Here is a 25,825-nt window from a genome sequence, read left to right on the forward strand (position 1 = left end):
TATGAGTTGTTGATAGTATTTAGTGATGAATCTTTCTCTTTCTTTCATTGTTCTATTCTATTCCATCCCATTCCATCCCAAAGCATGCTTTTGAAAGTGCCATATATTAATATATATTTTCATAATTTTGTGGCACAAATGCCTGAATTTTGAGAGAATTTGTTGTTCATCATTTAACAGTGGCAAAATGAAGGGCAGAGTCTCACCATGTAAGAACCCAGGATTTGGAGCTATCATTACTGAACTTGGATTTGTATCTGTTGTTAGCTTCTCCATGGCCACGTGTAATCATCCTACCTTTTCTGTCATCTGAGGAACACACTGTCTCTCCTGAGCTGTTTTAGCTATTTTAAAGTTTTATGCAGGGAGGATACCATCTAGTATGCAATTAAACAATCACTTAATAGTGCAAATAAACTAAATGATTTGCCCATATTATTCTCTTGTTTTCTTTAAATGGGTAGTATATTAATTTCCTCATCAGAGGTTTTAAATGAGAATGAGATGACAATGTATACACAGTTTGTTATTAATGTTATTAACATTTGAACTGCAATACCTACTTTTCTTCTACATTGAACAATGTCAAATTACCTTAAAATCTATTGGACATCAGTAAGTCATATCATAATCAACATGTGTGAAGTATATTGCAGTATCTGGCAGTCATTCATAATTTATTTAATCAACCGATGAATATTTATTTTGTACTTCTTTTGTACAACCAGCAAGCCAAACTAGGGATAGAGAAACACTAAGATGCAATCATTATTTTCAGGAAATAAGAACAGGAAAAGCAGCAGTAACAATGACCTTTTTAACTGGCTTTTCTTGGAAACATAATGTAATGATCATAAGAAAAAACAATGAGCAGCAATGACAGAAATATAAAGAATTTTGTGTGGAAGCATTGTGAAGAAAGTTAATGAATGTTTGTGTTAATAAATGGCACTTATCAATGCACAAGTCTAGCCCTTGCATGTTGGGTTGACGCCACATGTCTTGTGAGTTCATTGATTAACTAACAAGGTTCTAAAAATGCCCCAAATTTTCTCTTGGCAAAAGTTGCAAAAATCACCACCTCTCACCACAGGGATAGCAACATGTTTCAAACTTAAAAGTATACCCCTGAAGATGGAATTACAATTTCATAATCTAACAAGTAACTATCTTTCCCAGAAAAGATGCTTGAATTTAAGATGCAATAGATTTGGATCATAATTGTTATGGTTCCTTCATATTCTATTATACTAATGGTGATAAATTATTTTACAGCAGAAATCTGTTCCCCACATTTAGATATGCCTTTGGTACTGTTTGTGTTCTGAGTGTTGGCTTACTGGATTCACAGCACTGCATCACTTCATTTTACTCTGATAGATGTTATTGATATATCCAGGGGAAATCTCATTTCCTTCTTAGCTAAAAGCTCTCACCAGCATACCACAGGTATTTTAGGTTAGAAAATTAGTGGGTATGGACTAGCAATTATAGAAGGAAAAGAAATATAATCAGATCCTGGTGTGAAGATTGTTTTTATAGCTCACAAATTCCCTCTTTCCGGTGTTTCAATTTTCAAAGGCATATGGTAGTTTAGAAGCAATCCTCTTATAAGTGTACAAATTGTAATGATTATAGGAACAAGTTGTAATTGTTTCTAGCAAGTTTTTAAGAGTCTTTGATGTTCTGATTAGTGTTTTATATGTTAATATATTGATAGGGGTGCTTATTTGCTTGTTCCCTTGTATGCTTTTATGGTTTCTAGGTTCAATGCGCAAATACATCTTTGATCTCAGTAGGTCTATTTGGTTAAAGAAAAAAAAAAGAAAGCTGAAAGAAATTAAACATGAGAAGCTCAAGGTTTTGCAATATTTACAAAGTAGTGAGATGAGGGATTTCATCGGTAGAGCACAGAGAAATGGCCCATAACTTTGAGGTGGAGAAAACAACCCCGTGCAGGAACACTGTCCTGTCTAGTGGAGAATCAGTGTCATAATGTGTCATCACCAAGCAGTGGCTACTTTGTAGCCTCAGTGTAGCTACAGGACACAGTCTAGGTTGATGTCACACTGAGCAAATCAAAGGCAATACTCTGCAAGCTGTTGGCTTCCTCCTGCCCATTAGCATCCTGCCCTTCACAGATCACCATGGGGAAGAACTCAGTCTTTGCAAAGGTTTCATTTTCAGCTCTCCTCTCCTCACACATGATCTCAGGAAACTGCAATGTAGAGCCTCGTGGAGTGTGTACCTTGAGGTGAATTGCTCAATTTCAAAAGGAATCTACTGTTTGATAGGTAAATGCCTACCAGGGGAATCTGAGATTTCATCAAATCAGGCTCTTCATAAAACAAGGGGGGGAATAAAAGAAATAAAACTCCCCACAAGAGAAGGGGACTAGTAATGCCCCTAAAACTCAGGGTTCAGTAAACGTGTGTGGCACGAAGTAATTACTGGTGAGAAGTGTTTTGTTTATCTTGTACAACAACGGATATTAACAAGCTTTGAAGAATATATAGGCTAGCAAGCCACAGAAGGGAAAAAGAAAAAGAGGATCATATTCTCCTCCGTATCCCATTCCCATCCAGCTCCTCTGGGTGCTATTTCACAATGCTAAGGTTCCAATCCTTGCAAAGACACAGGGAAATGATCTTGCATTTACCTTTGCTGTAAACAATGCAGTTGTTTTTGTTGTCTTCCACTCCTTGCCAAGTCACATCCAGGAGCCACTTGGGACCAGCAGTCAGCACCATTGGAACTTGGGTCTTTGTCTTCTGCAGAAAGAATGATAACGAACAGATGCCATTTGCTTTCGTTGATTAAAAACTTGAATAATGGCTGTACTAATCATTTTATTTTTATAAACAACTAAATCTCCCCAACTATAATCCAAGTCCTTATTCCCCTGTCTCATGATATCTTTTTAAGACGACAGAAGCTGTAAGGCTTTACCGCTTTCACTAATCTGAATGGTGGAATTATTATCAAGGATTTTTTCCCCCCTCTCTCTCCTAAATGATACTGGATCAGATCTCCAAGATTAGACAGATCTCTTGTGGCTCTGAATTATAAAGAGAATGCAGATGACTTTCATTGCAAAGAGCAGAGTGTTTAGAAGTGAACTTTAGACACATTGTACTTTGTTATCAACAGGATCTCACTATTTCCTGAAACAGACAGGAAAGAATTTCAAGAATCAGGATCCATTTCAAAGCTCTATCCTGAGCAACATTTATATTGCAGAAGGAACTTATTCTGAATGAATAATGAAACACACTCAGCCCCCATTCCTATGTGTGGATATGTAGTCTGATTGCAACTGAAATCATAATAATGCTAATGATTCACCATACATTTTTCTCCAGAAAGATTGTGAAAGAGGAGTCATGAGTAAACTCAAATACAGAGCAACTAAAGCATGACATCCTTTGCCCGGAAAAGCACAGAAGCAGGGAGATGAGTGTTATCATTCTAACAAAACATATTTGGTGTATATTTTAAATATAATGTTCAAAAGGATTGGCACTTTGAGATGCTTGCTATCCAGATTCTTTATCTTTAAATCTTTTGATAAGTTTACCCCACAGGAAATAAACTGGGGAGGAAAAAAAAAAAATGAGTCTTAGCAAGGTTGTTTGCTGAAGAGTCCCAGTGAACTTGCATTCAGAATTTTATCATACACCAGCCCATGTTCTGTATAGCAAATACCATGAAACCACAACAACAGAGTACAATACAGGGGTCTCAAGATGATTTCAGAACGGAATTTTCACCTAGATATGATCCTGACCAAGACATCTCAGCTCATTCTGGGACTTTCCCTCCTATAATGTAACCTCTGTCACAAATTCCCAAATTGGCATGAATAAGTATTCACTGGAGGGATTCTGGGTACATTGTAAACTTCAGATCTCTCAAGAATTGAGAAAACCCATTTAACTTGTATCAGGACGGCAGTCACTGCAGGAGCTACATGGAGCCATTGTTACCTGCAGAGCCGTGTTAAAAAAACACACACACTCAAACCAAATGCTGATCCATTTTGCAAGTTAGAAGCTATATAAGAGGTAAAAACTACCATGAAATACACGATTAAATGGAAAACAGCATAAATAGTCAGTTTAAAAAAATTGGCACAAGTATACTTCACATGTTAAACAGAAAAGGCTTAAAGCCAGAGCAAATCTGACAAACAGTAACATACTGATTAATACTTATGTTTGATTATTTTAAGTCTTACCTTTCAACTATTTACCTTAATAGTTAGAAAGCCTACCCATAACAGTTGTTCTCTGAAAGTCTCATTAAGAAAGAAGTGGGCCAGTTGCCCGTGGCTCCTGCCTGTAATCCTAGCTACTCAGGAGGCTGAGATCTGAGGATCATGGTTCAAAGCTGGCTCAATCAGGAAAGTCCAAGAGACTTTTATCCCCAATTAACCATCAGAAAACTGGAAGTAGTACTGTGGATCAAGTAGTAGAGCTCTAGCCTTGAGCTGAAGAGCTCAGGGACAGCGCCCAGACCCAGAGTTCAAGCCCCAGGACTAGGAAAGAAAGGAAGGAAAGAAAGAAGTGAATTTTTTACTCATTTAAGAATGTGTGTGGCTGGGAATATGGTCTAGTGGTAAAGTGCTCATCTCAGATACATGAAGCCCTGGGTTCGATTCCTCAGCACCACATATATAGAAAAAGCCGGAAGTGGAGCTGTGGTTCAAGTGGTAGAGTGCTAGCCTTGAACAAAAAGGAGACAGGAACAGTGCTCAGGCCCAGAGTTCAAGCCACAGGACTGGCAAATAAAAGAAAAAATAAGAGAATGTGCGTGTGTGTGTGTGTGTGTGTGTGTGTGTGTGTGTGTGTGTGTATGTGTGTGTGTGTTATGGGGCTTGACCTCAAGACCTGGGCACTGTCCTGGGCCTTTCTGTGCTAATGGCTAGTGCTCCACCACTTAAGCCATAACACCACTTCGGGTTTTCTGGTGGTTAATTGGAGATGAGTCTCCTGGGCACTCTCTTGTCTCAGCTGGCTTCAAATCTCCATCCTCAGGTCTCAGCCTCCTGAGTAGTTAGGAGGATTACAGGCATGAGGCGCCAGCACTGGCCTTAAGAAAATTTTAAATCAAATTATCACTGTTAATTTTTTTCCCATTTTTAAAGTTGAATTAGAAGAGGAATAGTCATGTTTAATCTGAGAAAAGAGACCCACATCTGGCAAATATTAGGCTTAGCATTTGGTGCATACATTACAGATTTTACTATTAGAGGTGTAGGTAATCCCTAGATGGAGATTAAGGGTTTTCAAGGGGTAAACAGAGCCAGACACAGGAAGGCTTCCACCATGTCAAGTCTACCCTAAACCCATGTGTGGGAATTGTAGTGGTCTTCTTTGTAATATATAGTCTTCTGATTTTAAATAATGAATATTGAAATACATACCTGGTCTTATGGACCCTTCTCTTTTGTTAGAAATAATAATTTTAAAATTATTTACCTTTCTACCTCATAGCTTTTAAAGCCACTTTAAGTTTCATAGACTATTTCAGCTACTATAAATTTTCTACAGGTAATATAACAAAGATCACTTAAAATTTTTTAGGGAGTCTTGTAGTGTGAAGTAAATCAATTGATTTTACAAAACGCTAATCCTTCCTTTTACATCATACGTAAACAAATTTAGCCCTAATTCTTGGTGCTGGAAATATGAGTAAGTCTTCTCTGATGAAAGATATAGATTATTGTTTTTAAATTAATATAATGTGAAAGGGATTATGATGAGAAATTCTAAAGAATGTTTACATTGTTTGGGGAGGGACAATGAAAGGCAACGAAGACACTTGTGTTTTGTGAAGTCTCAAGAGATCACAGAGAAGTGACTTCCAGGGACTAGATTTTAAAGGATAAACAGGAAGGCTTTGCCATTTGAGAGGAAAATGTGGGCAAAAGCTGAGCAATATAGAAGAGAGCAGAGTATGTGCATAGCAGGTGGATTGTTCTGGAACTCCATAGTTTGTGTTCTTATAAATCTTTAGAACCATTCTCAGTATATAGAAAGTACTAGAAAAGTGTTAGCTATTACTAGTATAATCCTCATGGATATTATTCTTATTTATAAATAAGAAATGACAGCACACATGGCTGGAAGGAAGAATTTGAAACAGATCATGAAGAACCTTTATAGGTTAGGCACAAACCATGATTAATTCTTTAAACAGAAAGGAAGCCACAAAGCATTTAAATCTGGGTGTAAAGTGTATTTACTAAGGGTGCTATGATTTACACTGTTGCTGCAGGAACTTTTTGTAGACACTTATTTACTTAGTCTTTATGTGTATTTTCAGACAAGGAAATCAAATCTAAAGATTAAGTGATTTCCTTTGAGTTAGATATCCAGTAGAAGGCAGGACCAAGACCTATGTCTGTCCTCCCTCCCGCCCTCCCTCTCTCCCCCTTCCTTCCATCCGTCCTTCCTCCTTTCATTCATTCTTTCTTTTGTTCTTTCTTTTTTTCATTCTTTCTTTCTTTCCCCTAAATACTACTATCCCTACGGATACAAACCATCCTATAGTTTCTGGATGGAAGAGTTTCATAGGAGACTCTATGTTTAGTGTTAAAACCAAAAAGGCCTGTGCACCTCAGAAAGAGTTACATGTCTTCACACTACAACATCACCAGTGCTTTACATGTATTGGCTATTTGTTGTATGTTGACTGTTAATTTCCCTGAATAATATTTTATGCTTTTTCACTACTTCGAGTAAAACAATTGTGTGGTTTTTTTTCCACAGACAAGTTAAGGCTTACAAGGAGTTGATTTTGTGACTCAAAATAGTTGATTATTGTCTTTTCTTAGTGAGAAGTTATATATTACATTTCTTAAAACTGGCAAACATTTATTGTGGCTGGACACAAGTCAAATTTGAACTATTAGGAAACTGGATTGAAGTGCGAACAATTTCTTCTATTCCAAATCAATAAGGCAGAAGTGAAAACCATAGCAAGTCTTAGAGAAAGTTATACCTACAGAGAAAAGCAAATAATAAGTAGATATAAAAAAAATCTTCAGGGACCAGTTATTACAGGTTTGAGAAGGTGAGTCAATTTCTTTCTGAAGTCAACTTTTTTAGAGATTGACTGCCTTCAAAGAAGATTACCAAGTATGAGAACGAAAGAGTTAGACAGGATTATATGCAATCTCCACTTCAGAAAAAAATCCATGAAGAGAGAATAATAATAATATCAACAGTGACTGTTAGGTTTATTTTCCCATTCATATAAACTCTAGAATATTAAGAATAACAAGTGTTTTTAACATTTACTGAATTGAATTCCCTGCTTCAAAATGAAGAAAGGTGGGAGAAAATGAAAGGTGGGGTAGCAGTGTTCAAAAACAAATGCAACCATAATTTACCTAACTGCTCTTCACCTTTTCAAAAAGATAAAAAATGATGAAAGGTGGACCTATTTATTATCCCACAAAAGTGACTATTGGCACAGCCTGCTTGGAAAAGAGAGCAGATAGAAAAGTTGTGACAGGACTAGGATGTAGCTCAGTGGCAAAGCACTTGCCTAGCAAGTGCAACATCCTTAGTTCAATCCCCAGTACAAAAGCAAAAGAAAGGGGAAAAAAAAGGTGTGGTAGACAAAACAGTGGTAACCCCAGAGATAACCATGTCCTAATTCCTTGCAACCTGTGAATGTATTTCTTTATTTTGAAAAGGGGATTTTAGAGATATTTTCAAGATTTAGGACGACAAAATGGTAAAATTTCCTAGATTATGCAACTGAACTGATTCTAATTACATGAATCCTTAAAAGAGGATTAGGGGAAACAAAAGACTAAACTGAAGACATGGGAGATACAAAAACAAAAACACTTACTTTTGTTACCTTTATAGATAGGTAATGGAGGCCATGAACTAAACAACTGGTTAGGCTCCAGAAACTTGAAATATCCTCAATTTATAAGAAATAAGAAATAGAGACATTAATTATATATCCTTGAGGTACTAAAGTTCACTAGCAATCACAATGAATAGGAAATAGATTCTTCCCTGAGACATCCAAAAAGGAGCAAGTATAACAGGGCCACGACTTAATTTTGTTGAGATACATTCTGAATTTCTGAGTTTCTGATCTATAAAACTGTAAGATAATACTTCAGTTTCTTTAGGTCCCTGCTGTAGTGGTTTAGTTTCATCAGGGAAATAAAATGTACTGTTTAAAAAGTTACTAACTTTCCTTATCAAGTGAGTTCAAAAGTGAACCAACTTTCCCTTAGTTGGTATAATAAGGAATACTTACTGTCATTCCACAATCATTAATCATTTATGATGGTAGCTATATTTAGGACCATGCTTTAAAGTAACAGAAAACACACAGCAGCCTCTGCGGTGATTCCTGCTTCTATATTTGGATGTGTAAAAACATTTCTGGAATGACTATTGCTTTACAGTTGAATTAGAACACAATATAACTGCTTATGAATTAGATGATCTAGAGTAATTCTCAATCTGCACTCCTGGTAGGCTCTGTTCCTGGAAAATAATTTCAGCGCTTTGAAATTCAGAATGTGCACCTACACAAAGGGCTAATCTCTTCTATCCAGGAGGAAAAAGAACTAGTAGAATGCTTAGAGTACTACAAATGTGCATCCAACTTTTATTCACTAGGAACATAAATGAAAGAACTAAAGTATCAAAAAAAAAGTCATTTAATGACTTCCCCACTATTTCTCAGGCATTTGCAACATGTGTAGTGATAAGCCTAAAAGTCAAGACAAAAATTCTTTATCATCCAATTTAAGAACTGAAGTACTTATTAGTGCTATTGATCAGTTATTTCCTCTCTACCAATAAAGATTCTTTTTAAAGGCAGATATGACTTTCTGGGCCCATTGAAATGAATAAGAGGTGACTTGTGTTATAGTCACACAGCACCTGCACAAGCAATGGGTGATTTATCATCACACATTGCCTTCGCCAGGGTGATAGTAGAAGCAGACACCAGGGGAAACCCATGGTGACCGTATGGAATTATAGCATGAGAAAGAACAAGAACTTTTTAAGGTAAAAAGCTGTTGTTGCCAAGCAACCTTAGCAAAACTGAGTTTGTACTCATTATACAGTTTTTCTGGTATTTTTTCATTGTTTCTATCTTGACAAAAGCATGGGGTCTTACAAGCTATATACTTTGTATCTCTTTCAATAATAAATAAACCCCAGGTATATAGCAAAAGCCTTCTGTTTCAGTTAAAGTGAATTTAAAAAAAAAAAGAAAGAAAAGAAAAAGAAAGACTGCAGTTTTTGAGACTCCACATTGTAAGTTAAAACAAATTCTGCACTCCTGGACCTAGTTTGAACCTAGAGTTTCACGATTAGACAGCTCGCAACTAGACAAAGTTGACAAGGACAAAATGGGTCAAAAGTGTCACTTCTGAGGAATAATTAGAATCATTTAATGTGGATAAAAGAGGTCAGCCTTGCATCCACTTCTCACTAACCTCTGGAGTCACTGGACCGACAAAGGAGGTAGCCTTCAATAAATGTTTATAGTCAAGCCAAAAGGTTAATGGAGATAAAAGTAGACAGCCCAAAGGTAAAGAATAGAGGAGAATTCTGGCCAAGAAACTGGTGACATAATGCTGTCTTAGGAATTCCAAATTTTACTTGGGGGGCGAGGGGAACTTGTTGAAGATTTCCAAAAAAAGAGCTAAGAAGAGCTACAAGTCAGGAAAATCTTGATGTGAGAAGATCATCAGTGGTTTTCTTCTAAACCGTTTGGAAAACTAGAAGTATTGGAGTTTAAAAAAAAATTTAGTCACCTTTGATTTTAGGATTATTACCAAATACCGTCTCAAACATCTCATACCCATATCATGAAATGTAGTTTGACAGTGATAAAAATAAACTTGGTATGTTCTTTCCAAACCTAGATGATAGGTGAAAATTTCCATGATGGTCTGGTCAAATTCTACTGTGTTAACCATACATAATTATTTTTATTCTTTCAGACACAAGGCAAATCTCAAAATGGACATAGAATATTTTTGGAATTACTGAAGACATTAGATTTATGTGGGCAGACCAGAAACACACACACACACACACACACACACACACACACACACACACACACACACACTTTCTGGCTCATAGAAATTAAATTAGTTGGCCCTATCATTGCTAAACTCCCATAATTGAATTATTCTTTATACCAAAATAAAAATTGGTACTCTATGTAATTTACCATGGTAAAATTTCAGTTGATTTGTCAAACAGTTCTCTACATTGGAATTTAATTCCATTTAATCTGGCAATAATAGGGAAGAATCATTGCATCATTCTTGTTTTTCTATATGATGTGTCTAAAAACAGTGAATCTGAATTTTAAAAAAACAGAAATATGTTCATTGGGAGCATAATGAACTTAAAATCTTTGACTCCTGAAGTGAGGATAAATATGCAAAGTCTTACTTCAAGGCCTTAGGCAAATGTATTTTCAGTAATTCTAGGCATTTTATATAGCCCAACATTACTGCTTTGGTTGGAACCATAAAATTTAAGTATGACAATTATATGTGTGCCTGTTTGTGTTTGAGATTGAAGTAATTTCATTCAGAAATTAAGGTATCTTTTTAAATTAGACATAGAATGTTACTATAAGATACAAGAGCAGGTTATCAGAGATAATACTCAAATACTCTCCATGTCTAGTTAATCCAGTTAATGTCAAATGTGCCGGCATAACTAGGTATATCATACACTGTAATTAAGACGATAACTTCCATTTTAAAATAAAATGGCCACTGAACTACGTTGAGATATACCTTAGAATTTTCATCTTCCTTTTGTTCTCTTTCTCTCTCTCTCTTTCTGTTGTAAAATTTAGAACGAATAACTCCTTTTTGTACAGAAAACAACATAACTCTATTTCAGAAATCATTGTCAAAATTTCATTGCTTTATTGCCAAACTTAATCTCACGAAAATTCAGCATCCTTTCAAATTAGAAGATACATGGAAAAAAACAAATAAGAACATAGGAAAGTAGCAATACATGATGGAATTAGGCACAGAATAGAAGAATGAGTGGAAATCCCAGAAAGGTTTCATTGCTGTCATGTTTTCTTTAGTGTAGCTCTACAGAATATTCCTTAAGGACAATGAGAGTGAAACAAATTTCAGAGAACTTTGCTTAACAAATGTCTTCAAGTTGACTGTGGTATGAGGAATCTCAAACAGGATAAGAGATTTTTAAAAAATAAAATGATGGAATTCTTGGTGGCTATATCCATACTTCTTACATCAGACACTTTTATCTGTATAAACCCAAAATTTAAATAATGATCACTATATCTGAGGTGTATTTGATTTTAGTTCTCAAAATTGTTAGAACACATTCTCTTAAGAGGAGTCAGGGACTAAGTATAGAAATTTCAGTATGAGAAATAATGACATTGTTGGGAAACGAAACAAATAATTCTATAGATATGAACTATTTAATCTCTTTGCCTCTGAATAAAATAATCATTTCATTATATTTAGGAAGATAATGTTATGATTTCAGATCACTCAAAATATACAGATATTCCATTTTTCAAATGGGAAAAAATCTCTACATGAATAACAAACATCGAAGCTATCTAGTTATTTATCATACTTTCATTTTCAAAGAAGAATAGGCTCATTTCTCTTTCTTTTTTGCCAACTTCACTCCCACTGTCTCATCTGTTCCCTACATACATTTGGCTCCAACAAGGAATAACTCCATCCAAGCTGGCAACCATTAACTTCAACCTTTTATTTTCTATGGCTCTGAGAGTCACAGAGTGTTTAAGGAGTGTTGTTTTGCTCCTGGCAGAATTACCGTGCTTGCACCTAGTGCAATGTGTAAAACAGTGTCAACGCAGAAACCCTGAGAAAGGAGAAGTAAATTGCTCCTGAGTGGCTTTCCTTCTGCATGGCTGTCACAGGAGTCTGTGGCAGGGGCCAGGGATGCAGAGAGCCCTGGTACCAGTTCTGTGACCTGGGCCAGTCACTTAACCTCTGAAGGTCTCATCTTCCTTCTCTGTGAGATGATCTCATATGTCCTCACAGCTTATTAATACTATCATTACAAGACTTTCTACTGAAGAATTTCCATCCAAACTCCATGCAAATTCTGAGTGGTGCAGAGGGAGATATATAAGGAAACACACTGGGCTTCAACTTAATTAAGGAAGCACTACTGTTTTTATTGGTAAAGCAATAATAAAATCACTTTAACTGGCTATGTTTAGATATTTTAACCCTTTCTGTGAGGTAAATTTCATAGCTGTATTTTTTGTTTAATTGCCTGCTATTTCTAGGTTATGCACCATCTAGTAGCATAAATGACTAAAAAAACACTCGTATATTGAATTAAAGATATATATTATGTATCTGAAATTGATGAAAAAGTCTATAGCAAAATGAAAACAGGAATGAGAAGGATCCTCCTCCTTAAAAATAAATAGAAAAGAATATGTTATTAAACAATATAGACAGCATTAGGATAAACAGGAACTTTGGGGAAGGCAGATTGAGTGAAAATTAAAAGTAGGTACAAGGAATTAAAATCTTGGAAAACTAGCTCACAGAGCTTGAAAATATTAGAGTAGTGAACAAAATGTATATAATCAATGAGATATTCTAGTAACAAAATATTACAAACTGTGAATCATCTATAGTGAGATTTTGAAATGAGGCAGTTTTGCAAATTTGTTTTTAACCTAATCCACTCATGCAGAAGGGCTCTCATAATTTGACATTTTTTAGAGAGACAAAGCCAAGTGCTCACATCACTGAGATTGGGCACTTCCTTCTGGAGGCAAGCTACCTCATTTTCCCTCTGAGAAGGCCATGGGGGAAAAACACCAATTCAAAATCTGTATGTTCTAAACTCAGAGGGTCTTGGTTTAGCTTTTCCGACAGTCTAGGACAAATAAAGGAGCATTCTACAAAGTCAGAATCAAATTGAGATTTTTGCCCCCAACCAGTGCCCTTGGAAGAATCTCTCAAATCTAACATTGTATTGTTACTGACTTGCCATAGAATTATAACAAAAGAAAGGTAATGTCACTCAGCTCATGGTATACCTCAACTTTTATATTAAAGCATTTATTTTGTATTTTTGGCGATACTGGGTTTGAACTCAGGACCTTGCATTAGACCAGTGCTTTATCACTTGAACCATGCCCTTAGCCCATTTTGGATTATTTTCCAGAAAGGGTCAGATCCTTATCCTCTTACCATAATCATGATTTTAACATCTTAGCAACTATCTGCTAAAACTCTCTGTAATACATTGCTTTTTAAATGAATTTTCACAAGTCTATGTGAAAGGTATTATGCTTACTTTATAGAAATAAAAACTTACACTCTAAAAAGCTAAAGAACTAAATAGTGCTAGAAATTGCCTTAATTATGAACTGTCTTTTATTTATTTTTCCTTAGACCTGTATAAGAAATTATATTTCTTTCATGATTTTGAAGCAATGGGAATTACTTAGGAATTGTGTTAAACATCACTTCTTCATGTCTTTGAAACCTAGCTTAAATGATCTTCCATGACCCAGTAGTTTCCTGCTTCTGTTTTACATTATGTATGATTCTTAGCTGCACTTTGTATAAGCTAATTGCATGGGGCCTCATTAATGATCTTTAGGGTTCCTCGAGCTGTGAAATTTATAGTTTTTGTGGAGAATTATTCCTCACATTTGCACAGTTTGAGGTCTTGTAAGTCGAAATGAAATCCTAAGTATCAATATCACGCATCAAATAAGGGGGCCAGCTTTCACACAGTCTAGTTAGGGATACAAAAATATTGAAAAACAGGTTGTACTTTTTAATAATATAGTTTTATGACTGCAGGCATTTTTGTATTTGTAGAGATGATTACATCTTATTTGGGATAAAAAAGAGCCTATATAAAAGTTGTATATCATATAAATATGTGTATATATATCCTATGTAAATGTTATCTATAGCCTATTTAAATATATACATTTATATATATTCAAATATAGATGTGTGTCTACATATACATATATAGACATTCAAATATATATATTTGAATATATATTATATATTTATATATATTTGAATATATAAATAAATACATATGTACATATATATATATAGAGAGAGAGAGAGACATTCAAATCATAGGCAGAAATAAGGAAGATATCCAAAGGTCTTAGGGTCAAATTCACCCATTCTGTACTGATTCAAAGAACAAATTAAGAACGGATTCTCTGTGGCCAACAGACATGGTATGACCTCATTACAGGACTTTTGGGTGTGGTATTCGAGTGCAAACTGGGTAGAAAGTAGTGCAGCTAGTATTCACAGGTGAAGGTTAGCTTCATTCTCGAGGACATCTGTGAGCATCATCGTTGGGAACATAAATTGCACTGAGAAGCCTGGGCTCACAGGCTGAGGACTCTCCATTTTCCTCGCTTTAATTAGTATGGACCTTAGATTAGACTGATGCTGCTCACATAAAGACAGAACCAAAATCTAGAGTGCATAGTTTCATCTACGAGTAGAAATTCAAATTTAAACTGGAAAGTCACACAGAAGCACTAAGGAAAATGATAATGATAATAATAATAATAATAATAATAATAATAATAATAATAATAATAATAAACCCACTGGGTTGGATTAGTGAAGATACAGAAAGCAAATCGTACAGAGAGAGTTGCTTTGGCTTGGAGAGTTTAAAGCCAAGGAGTTCAGCTGCAATTCAAATATTATTTATGGCACACTCACAATACCATATTTCTAGAATGTAAGGAAATGAGAAGAAAAAGAAGCAGAAAACTCAGCTCTCATGTTATGGACTTGGTGAAAACACAGTTGCCATTGCTACTAATAACTCAGTTCTCAAGCGAAGTTGCCTAAATTGAAGCTCAATGTGTTCTCCTTATCTTTTATACCAAGTAACTTCACATCTCTACACATCAACCCTTTCTGTCCCTTCTAGTTACCATAACATGGCCTGGGGGCTAGTCTGAAGTTTAAATAAATTGATGCTTAGAAAATTATTTACACTTTACAAAAGCCTTCAAGTTTTCTTTTATAACAATTATGTGAATTGGTTGGGGAAATGAAATAGTGACCTAGAAATAATTAAAATTCTCTAAAAATGTATAATTTAGACTATCCAACATCAACAGAATAATCCATGTGTCTTAAATATAAATAGAGATGACCATTTTAATACATTGGTTGTTGTGTTAACAAACCAATCACTGCTACCACAATGAAAAGATTTTAACGACCACTCAGTATAAGTTGAAGAAAACTTTACCTTGCATGTAAACAAGCTTTCTTTTGTTTTGGGGGTTTCTTTTTTTTTTTTTTTTCTCAAGGTTAGCACTCTGCCATTTGAGGCACAGTACCACCTCTGGCCTTTTCTATATATGTGGTGCTGAGGAATCGAACCAAGGGCTTCATGTATAACAAGCAAACACTCTTGCCACTAGGCCATATTCCTAGCCGCTAGCTTCAGTTATTCTTGAATTTGGCTGAGTGCTGGTGGATTATTCCTATAATCCCAGCTACTCGGGAAGCTGAAATATAACAATTATGATTTGAATCTGATCCAGGGAGAAAAGTTCATGAGGCTCTTATCTCCAGTTAACCAGTAAAAAGCTGGAAGTGTTTAAAATGGGCTATTGGGAGGGTGAATTAAGGAAGATGAAGTTTCAGGCAAGCTTGAGGACAAACTTAGTAAAATCTCATGACAACAGAAAATCCTGATGCTGCACATTTGTTATTCCAACTACAGCAGGAAGGATAAATAGTAGGAGCTTGAGTCAAAAACATGAATGTATGTTATGAATAATGAGAGCAAAGAGGATTGGAGGTGTAGCTTATGTGGTAAAGCACCTGCATAGTGTGTATAAAGTCTTGAGTTCAAACCCCAGTACTACCAAACAATGCAAAATTATATATATATGTATATTTATATTTAAGTGTGTGTACATATACATATATGGATTTACTTAACTCTGGCTTTATTTTCATTTTGTAAGTAAGCAGTTGGATTATCCTACTCTAAACATCATCTTTTTCAGCTACTTTTCTCATTGACAAAGTGCCTTTCTAAAGCACCTTCTGGCTCTACTCCTGCTTACTAATAGGAACTAACTAAACATACTTGTCCATTTTTCTCAAACTTTTATCTCCCCCTAACTTTTCTGATGCTAAAAACAAATTGATTTCCAACTTTAATATTTAGAAATTTAAGGTAAACATGTGGCATTAGATGACACCAAAGTGCCTCAGTGCGTAATATCAAGGATGGAGTCCCTCCCGTAAATACAAGTACTTCTATACACTGTCTTTCCTGTGACTTCTCTACTTGGGGATTACAAGGGTCATTAATGTACACTGATAGAGGTTTTCCATAATTATAATTCAATGCCATAAGAAGGAAAAATAAATCTAGAAATTCAAAATTGATATTTTTCTTCCTCTGTACTTATGCAAGGGCAAGTGCATTTATTTACTTCTCTGTGCTCTGTGTGGACTGAAAATGTGAATTCCCAGAGGAGATACCCTTGAGTGCATATTTCCATATTGGGCTAGCAAATGAACCCAGGTTCCAATCTGTAATAATCACAACAATGAGAATTTTGTTTTAATGTTACTGGATGACACTTGTTCCCACCCCCATAGTGCTACAGAAAGTACCTTTCCCGCCCATAGCTGCTCAGAGAATACTTTGCAAAGTTGATAAAGACACAACATGCAAATTACACCGACCAAACTTCTCTTTAATCCAAATCCCACTATCCAACAATGTGTGGATCCAAGTGTGATAATCTCGCACTCAACTAGTGTAAGCAACCCTAAAGTAAATGCAACGATAAAGCTGGCTGCTAGTGAAATCTCCAACATGAAAAATGAATGTGTCTTCATTTATTATGTATAATGCTAAATGTGGATTTGAAATAAACTGGAGAATTGAGAAAAACAAATCCTTCTCATTTAATTGTCGTGAATAGAGACTACACATAAGCAACAGAACCAAATAATCTTGTACGTTTTCCTGTCTTAAATGCAAAGATGGGGCAGAGAGGAGAAAGGGTAGGGGGGTGAAACTAGTGATACAAAGAAAGGTCCAGCCTTGGGATTGGTGCAGGGAGAGTCTGTATTCCAAGACTCAACAAACAGCTCTGATCAGAATCTAAGTGATGGGAAAGAGCCTGTTGCTTAGAGATAGCTGCTTCACACTATTTCTCAGTTAAGCCAGCACAAGTAACATCATGAATGCGTAATTATAATTATTCATCAGAGTATGCATAAATGATCTTAAAAAAAGGTAAACAAGAAGCATTGGAATCCTTCAGCTATTTTGGGGGCTACTGTAACAGAGGACAAAATATGACTAAGATTTTAAGGCAGAGTAGCTTATTGAAATCTCCATATGCAATGTACATAAGTTAGGAAATACCTGATGAATCACTGTTGCCTTAAAAGCTCCTTTTAGGAAATTCCATAGGAACAATTCAGTAAGTGAATAGAAAAAAATTCAACAAGAGTATTTCAAAACACCTGATGCAAATACTCAGAAATAGCATCTAAAATTCCTAGACTTAGAGATGGCAAAGTGATAATGAAGAAATATCTATCTTACACTTGTCACATTTTAGAATAAAATAATGCAAGTACCTAGAGTTTAAGCAAGGACAATGATCTATGATAAAACAAGCAGAAGAACCAAACATTGTGTTAGAAGTAACTAATGGCAAGTGAAGAATTTTGTTTTTCCTTATGAACGATCAGATTCCAAACATCTACCGGAAGAAGTTCTCACCTGTCTCTGGATGGGAAATAAATTCAGTTCTTCTATTTCACCAAAATTATGTGGAGAGTCAAATCCTTCCAGCCTTAAAAGACAGTTACAACACATAACTTGTATTTTTTTTAAATCCAAGTAACTTTGCCTTCTATTTTTCAGACAAACTGATTTGATATTCTGGAACTGTAATCTTTTTCTCACGGTACTATTTTTACTGCTTTCCTCTGGATCTTAGCCAAGTTGTCCTCATTCTTAACAGAGCCTTAAACTGAATACTCTTATCTTAATAAAGGCCTTGATAAACCTAGAAGCTAATAGGGTCCCATAAGGACTTAATCCATATACAGAGTAAGATGCTAAGGATGTCTGGAAAACATTTATTCTTTTTCAGTGAAACAAGAAAGGTACCTTAGAAATTCATATTTTTTTCCTCTTTTCAACACAATTCCAAGAAATCAGTCAGAATAATCTTTTGTCAAAGTCAATTCCTTTGTATTTGTTATCATGAATATTATTTTCTTCACCGTAAGTGCTGGTATCCTCAATTAGAATCCATCAGCTATTTTTTGACTCTAACCCTGGGGACTGAACTCAGACCCTGGGCACTTTCTTTGAGGTTCTCTTGCTCAAGGCTCTCTATCGCTCCAGCCTCAGCTTTACTTCTGGCTTTGTTGTAGTTAACTGGTGATAAGAGTCTCAAGGTCTTTACTGCCTGGGTTGGCTTCAAACACAATCCTCAGATCTCAGCCTCCTGATTAGCTAGAATTACAGGCCACCAGCTTCTAGCTCAGTTTTGTGTTTATAAAAATTTACATATGTTTCAATATTTACTCTAACAATAGCTTTTCATATTACCTACAATCACCTTCTTCACTAATCATTTTTATTGCTCCCTGATTCTCCTCTGTCCTCTTCTTCCCATTCCTTCCTTCACTCCTCCCTTCTCTCTTTCCTGCTTCCACCATAGTGTATTCAATAGCATCATGCTTAAACCTCAGTCATCATTTACCTGTGCTGACACAAATAACCAATTGAAAACCTGAAATTAAATTGTCTATTTTGTCTACACATTAAATTTTAGTACAGATGGTTTAGTAATATGGTTTGATTACTGAAATCAATTAAATTCTACTTTTGTCAAACTAATCAATTATCTCCTGATAATGTAAGGATGGGTTATTGTGAGCCAGGGTAATCCTAAGTATGGTGAAGATCATAGAAGAGTAAGTGTTTTGAAAACATCAGCAAGATATGAAATTATAAATTGTAAAGAAGAGCTGAGCTCTAGAGGCTCAAGCCTATGATCTTAACTACTTGGGAGGCTGAGATCTAAGATTCATAGTGGGGAGCTAGCCAGGGCAGGAAAGCCTGTGAGCCTCATCTCCAATTAACTGTAAAAAGCCAGAAGTGGAGCTGTAACTCAAATCGTAGTATGCCAGCCTTGAGCCAAGAACACAAGGCCCCCAGTTCAAGGCCTAGTACCGGGGGGGGGGGGGGAAATTGTGGAGAAGAAAAGTCTCAGAAATCACTCCAGGTTCATGTACAAAGGCAAGGACATAAAATGTGACTTGGATAGAGAATAAGAACTGGATAAGAAATGTACTTGCCTTACATATGAAACTGTAACCCCTTTGTACTTCACTTTGACAATAAAGAAGAAAACAAACAAACAAAAAAGAAGACAACTGTGTTAAAACAGTGGGTGATAATCTAAAGTTTCTCCATGAGTTTAGAAGGACAGGAAAATGACCCTTTAAAAACTTTCCAATATTTCTTCAGCAAAAAGAAAACTGTCTTCTTGATTTCAACTTTTTGGAACATCTATCATTTCTGACAAGATCCTGGTTCACATGCTAAAACGTTACAGACATGCAGACTATTTAAATATGTAGTGACCCTGCAGAAAGAGAGCAAAGGAGACAGAAAAGTTCACAGACGACCTAACAAAGAGCCAAGTCTAGATATATTATTAGACATTTGAAAAGAATTCTTTCATACTCCAGCCAAATAATTATAGCTTGGTTTTAGTCAACAATATTGTTTTATTTTTCAGCATTGGTTAGAATATTAACATTGCTATGTTGGCAGTAATAGATGAATATAGTGAAGTCATTCTTTAATTACAACCAAAAAAAATTAAGCTGATTAAATGATTACAACTAAGAGTTCCTTTAAATGAACACTAAAGCTACATTTGAAAACACATCATTTGAAATATTTGTCACCAAAATACATTTTCCTAAATAATTAGCAGACCCCTCAGCAAAGATTCTTCCATAGTTGTGGGTATATTTTAAATCACTTTGATGTCTTCATTTTCATTCTAACAAAACATACTAACAAACACATTTACAATGCAAAATGGAAAACACTCTTTTTGGAGTTAAAAATGCATTTGAACTACAATAAAAAGTGCATCTTAGCTTATTTAACCTGATATTTCTCAAATGGCAGTTCATAAACCCTTGGAAAACCTTGAGACTACTGATTTTTTTTTCTTTTTAAAGAATCTATTACTTAAACTGAGCAAAAGACTGGCATAACCCCAACATTGTGAATAGTCAAGTCTCAAGGTTATATTACAAGAAGGTTATTTAGCTTTTAATCTAGCCATATATTATGGTCAAATTCCTATGTCCAGGAATAAGGGCGATTTGTTAGAGGAAAGGAGGAGAAGAGACAAAAATAAATATTTTCTCATCTCTTTCTGGTAATAGGAAAAATATTCATGTGATTTATCTGCTGCCTTCTCCCACTCTGTTCCTGTCTCTCAAATTCTAAAATCTCCCTGGTCTCTAGTCTTCCTAGTATTTTGACCATCATCAAATCTCATACAAGAACTTCATTTAAAAATAGGTGCTTAGTTTTTTGTGAGTTTTTTTTGTGTTTTTGTTTGTTTGTTTGTTTGTTTTTGCCAGTCCAGGGACTTGAACTCAGGGCCTGCCCCTGGCTTCCTTTTGCTCAAGGCTAGCACTCTACCTCTTGAGCCACAGTGCCACTTCTGGCTTTTTTGTTTATGTGGTGCTGAGGAATTGAACCCAGGGCTTCATGCATGCTAGGCAGGCACTCTACCACTAAGCCACATTCCCAGCCAAAAATAGGTGCTTACTTTTACAATATTATTCCATAACCCCAAATGTCCATTGTACCCTTTATAATTGATCACAGTTCTAGAAAAAAAAAGTTATCAATATTACTGAACTGATACTAAGAAATAAATTTTTCCTAATTACTGGTTAATTATTATTAAGCTATTCCTTATTTGTTTATACAACATTTTCTTTCTCTAAAACTGAACAGACAGGATCATAAAATCTTCAAAGATTTTTGTCTGTTAGCTTATTTTACTTTTGTGTGTCTCCCATGGCTCTCTTGGCTAAATACCTGATACATGTGGAATGGCCAGGGTGGAACTTGGGCATTCTGAGTTAATATAATAAGCAAAAGTAAACCAGAAGTTGTGTGTAAATAATGTATAAACAGCAGCCACTGAAGGTTGACGTATTGACTTTTGAGATCCCGTGAGAAGCTTGCTGGTTACCAAGGTATTGCCATGGAAGTGGAATGAACTATGCTGATAGGAACGATGCTCCTGCCTTAGATAGCACCTCCTGAAAGTGTTGAACTCTGGTAGCCCTACATGTAGCATGGCCCCAGTGCATCGCACTTGTCACTAATTGGCAGCAGATGCTCCAGACAGGCCAGGTCCTGGCAAACATACTGAATGCTTCCCTCACGCCCTTAGGAAATCTGCCTTTCCAGGTGAGCTTTGGGGCCACTTGCAGAGCAGAATGTCGATCTTGTTTTTCTGTTTGGAGGACCACCGATGAATGAAAGACTTCAATATTTTAGTATATCTTGTCCATTGTTTGGACTTTCTGGAAAAAAAGTACGTTTTTGTGGATGTGATTTGGTTTACCTGTTCTCGATTAAAGAGTTACATAGTACAGTAGAGGCACTGTAATCAAATACATATTTGAGAGCTCAGTGATCGTAGGCGTCTATGTGACATTGATAGCCAATTTCTCACAGTGTTATTGGCCAGTTAGTATGTGCTAGATTCTAATTCACTCTTAAAAATAAGTAATTCTTCCTTAAAAGTTCTAAGTAAAAGATACTTCTGGCCACCTCCATCTAACTAACACTTTTCTAGAAGCCTTGCCATACCAGGGTTCCATTGTTGGTTATTTTCCTGAGCCACAGACCACCAGTGACATTGTTTCCAGTGTCGTGCTCTTCTTCATAATTTTTTGAAAATGAATCTTATTCTGTTTTTAATCACAAAACTTATCCGGCAATCAAGGCAGATATATAATAAGCTAAAGCTACTGTGTAAATCTAAACATTCCCCACAAATGGAAAAGATACAGCCTGGGCTCCCTGATTGTTACTAAGGTGACTATCTAAAATGAAAATCTGATTAACCCTTTTGCTGCCTGAAACTACCCATGTACCACCATTAGCTGACTTTCCTGAACTTATCTCTCCTTTTTTCCCCCTCAAGAAATTCATAATTGCATTGCTCCAAAGTAGTTATGCTCCGGTTATCCTATCTTAGGCCGAGAGGGATATGAGAGTGGTTGTCCTACATGGATGGCGAGAGTGGGTGACTCATGAGTGAAGGGACATCAAAATAGAAATTAAAACAGAGGGCACAGGATTTCACACTCATTTTAGGGATCAGATTGACAAAGTCCTTGACAATGTTTAAGGATTTCTACTCAATAAATAGCACAGTACCACTGTATTTTCCTTTCACTTGAGAAATAATTTGACAGTAAAAGCTGTATGTTTCACAAACATGGTTTGTTCCACTACTTCTGAATGACACTAGCAGCTATTAACATCTGCTAAGAAGAATAATATTTCAAAGCATATGCAGAAGTTTAGCCAAGAACACATATCCATCAGGCTTTGTCTACTCTCTTACTAGCACTAAATTATAAAAAGGGTTTCAACAGCCAGGAGGGAGAATACATATTCCCATACTATTTTGACAATGAGATGGGAGTCTCTAGGAATTCACTAACAGGAGTAGAAAATGAAATTGTGTAATGCAATCATACTTGAAATTCTTGTGTTTGTACATGATTAGTAGTCATTTTTCTTTAAAACAGTCTTTCCTTACTGTCTTCACCCTACCCCCAACCAAACCATTGTAGAAAGATGTCTTATGGCTTTCTATGCAAAATGGCCCATTTGTCATCCTATACACAAGGACTGATTTCTCCATTGCTCTTGGGGTTAGGCCATTCATTTTCTTCATCTTGGAATTAATTCTTTACTTCTCTCTACAATTTAGATCCACTCCCTTCCTTCAGACCTTGTTCAGGTCTTATTGCCCTGAGGAATCACTTCTCAATTAATTGTCCTCCCTCAGCTCACCTGTGTAGGTCCCCGCAGAATATAATTGTGCTTTACCATTTTGGACTTGATATATTGCTCATAATCGCTTTATCCCTACTGTATCTGTTTACTGCATTTTCTTCTATTTTTTTTCTCCATGTCATTCCATGTGCTTCTGACTTCCTTATTCAAATACTCTTTGCATGTTTGCCATTTCAGGAGGATTTAGTGTATTTCATGTGGATAGTTCATCAAATAAATGCTTTATGGTTAATTGCATGTAACAGAGACAGGTCCCAGTAGTGCATACCTGTAATACTCACTAGTCAAGAGACTGAGATCTGAGGATTGCAACTCAAAGCCAGCTTAGTCAAGGAAGTCTGTGAGATTCTACCTCCAATTTTCCACTAAAAATCTGTAACTAGAGGTATGTCTTAAGTGGTAGAGTGTAAGCATGAGTGAAAAATAGAAGGGAAAATGTATAGGCCCTAAGTTCAAGCCCCAGTACTGGCAAAGAGGAAGGAGAAAGAGAAGGAGAAGGAGAAAAAGGAGAAGAAAACCCAGTTACAAATCACCTTAAAATGTAACATATAGCCTATGAAAACACTGAACTCACTGTTCTCAAAATGACTTCCTTTTATAGATTGCTAGGGAGCTACACACCTTAAAAATATAAGAATGGGAAACATCATTAGAGTTTTTTGGAAATTGTCATGGTTTTCTGTAGTTTACTCAGTCCCCGGGCAGCAGAGCTGAAGAGGATTTGGAGAGAATTAAATATGAAGGGAAGGGAACACTGTCTTGCCTCATCAAAAGTAAATTAAGCAATTAAACCTTAATAGAACCCTGGTCAAAGTATTACCTATAGGATTACTATTGAGATATCCAACCAGTGAAGTTGTGTCTCAAAGCTTTAGTTTTCCTACTCAGAAGACATGATTGAAGTAGATTTCGTTGAACTCTCATATGCTATGATTTTGTGATATTACCTTATAGTGGGATTGCTCCCAACACATGACACCATAATTTTCCAGAAGAAGCTAGACAATACAGTCAGTAATCGTTTATTTACATAATGACAATCAGAGTTCATATTTATGACTGCTGGCTCCATGTCCACTTTTGGGCTCTGGGGATTACATAAATAAACTTTTAAAATAAAATAGGTATGTATGTTTTATTAACATCACTACTCACTCAAATCAGTGACATAGTACACAGGGAAATATAAAATGGCCCACTGACATAAGCTTAACTATGAGGGAATGCAGGTTTAAGGCTGGGCATTGTAACTCTAGTTTGTGGGTTTCCATGGTGCAGAGGATCATGAAGCATTCAGATAAAGGTCATAACTGCTAATCTAGAACTATGCTGGGTGGACTAAAAGTGTACAGAAAATACTAAAGTGAGTTTTAAGAATTTCATTCACATATTTTTGAGGACAAAGGATACATATGTAATATTGCACTGGACAAGTTTCAACAAACTATGTAAGTTTCCCATACCATTTCTGATCCGAGACTGAGAAACTAATCTGACTATTATAGTGTATCTTTATTCTCATTAGATTAAATTATTCACTAAAGTATTCTCATACAAAAGTTTTAATTTAATTTTGCATGAGAATATTTGGGATGCCTTAAAAGACACTAAATATGCCTTTTTCAAAGAAAAACACTTAATGACATGAGATTTTCAAAAAATAATTGCTTATAGCACAACTTTTAGAAATCTCCAGCTGTTAGTCTCTGGAATTCTGTACCAATAATACTAATGATGTATACAAAGCAACAGATCAGTTTCTGACTAAATTTGCTGGCCACAACACAACTTACTTTATTCAGATGTAAGTCAGATATAGTAGCTATTACCTTAGTTGGGATAACAACATTGCAAATAGTAAAGAGCGGTCAGATTTGAAAATGTAGCTCATTCATTTGGCCAGAGAAGAATCACAAAGGAATCAGGGAAATCCCGATGTACAGTCTAAGCACCTGTATGAATTGTGGAGACTTTTATCCAAATAAGGAAGACTTAGAAAGGCAGTTCTTGCCTATAGCTCTGAGTGTTGACCACTACAACTTTTTGTGTGCTGTACAGATGGCAAGAGGAGAAACTAGGGCTGAGATTCAAATGCTGATATCATTAGTTTATGATAGTAGTTAAAGCCTGGACTATGAGGTAATCTGAAAGCTAAAACCCAAGACCGAGTCCTGCTATTTACCAAAATGTTAAGCTTAGGTTGTCATCAAGGAAACCTGAACTGTGCATTGAATGCATGCAAGAAGAAAAGAATAGTAGACAAGGAAATATGAGGCTCATTTAAGCCTTAAAACTAATCAGAATAAAGACTGGGAGAGATTGTGGGATAATTATGAAAGAGGTGGCATTGGTCAAGATGCATTATATTCATAAATGGACATGTTGAATAGAAACCCCATTGTACAATTATTTAAAGGTACTTTTTAAAAATGACAAATGAATCTGACTCCCACCTGCTTTTATTTTTTTCAAGCAAATGAAAACTCTGACACTGGGAGAAGTCAGTTCACTTTCCCAATTATTATTATTTATTCTGTCTTCAGTCACTGAAATGTTATAAAAATCAGCGCTATCATACATGTGGCTCACTCAGAGGCCAACCATTTCAGCATTCCTGT

General features: G+C 35.8%; 1 protein-coding gene across 2 annotated transcripts in view; it reads right to left on the bottom strand.

Moving 5' to 3' along the window:
• The window catches only part of Zfpm2 (zinc finger protein, FOG family member 2), a 423,581-nt gene that overhangs the window by 141,196 nt on the left and 256,560 nt on the right, over positions 1 to 25,825 (bottom strand). For both annotated transcript variants that reach the window (XM_048358457.1, XM_048358459.1), the window contains one exon: positions 2,660 to 2,771. In XM_048358457.1, the coding sequence (XP_048214414.1) occupies positions 2,660 to 2,771 (112 nt within the window). The remainder of the gene's footprint in view (positions 1 to 2,659; positions 2,772 to 25,825) is intronic.

Source organism: Perognathus longimembris, chromosome 12, assembly GCF_023159225.1.
Source record: "Perognathus longimembris pacificus isolate PPM17 chromosome 12, ASM2315922v1, whole genome shotgun sequence".
NCBI lineage: Eukaryota > Metazoa > Chordata > Mammalia > Rodentia > Heteromyidae > Perognathus > Perognathus longimembris.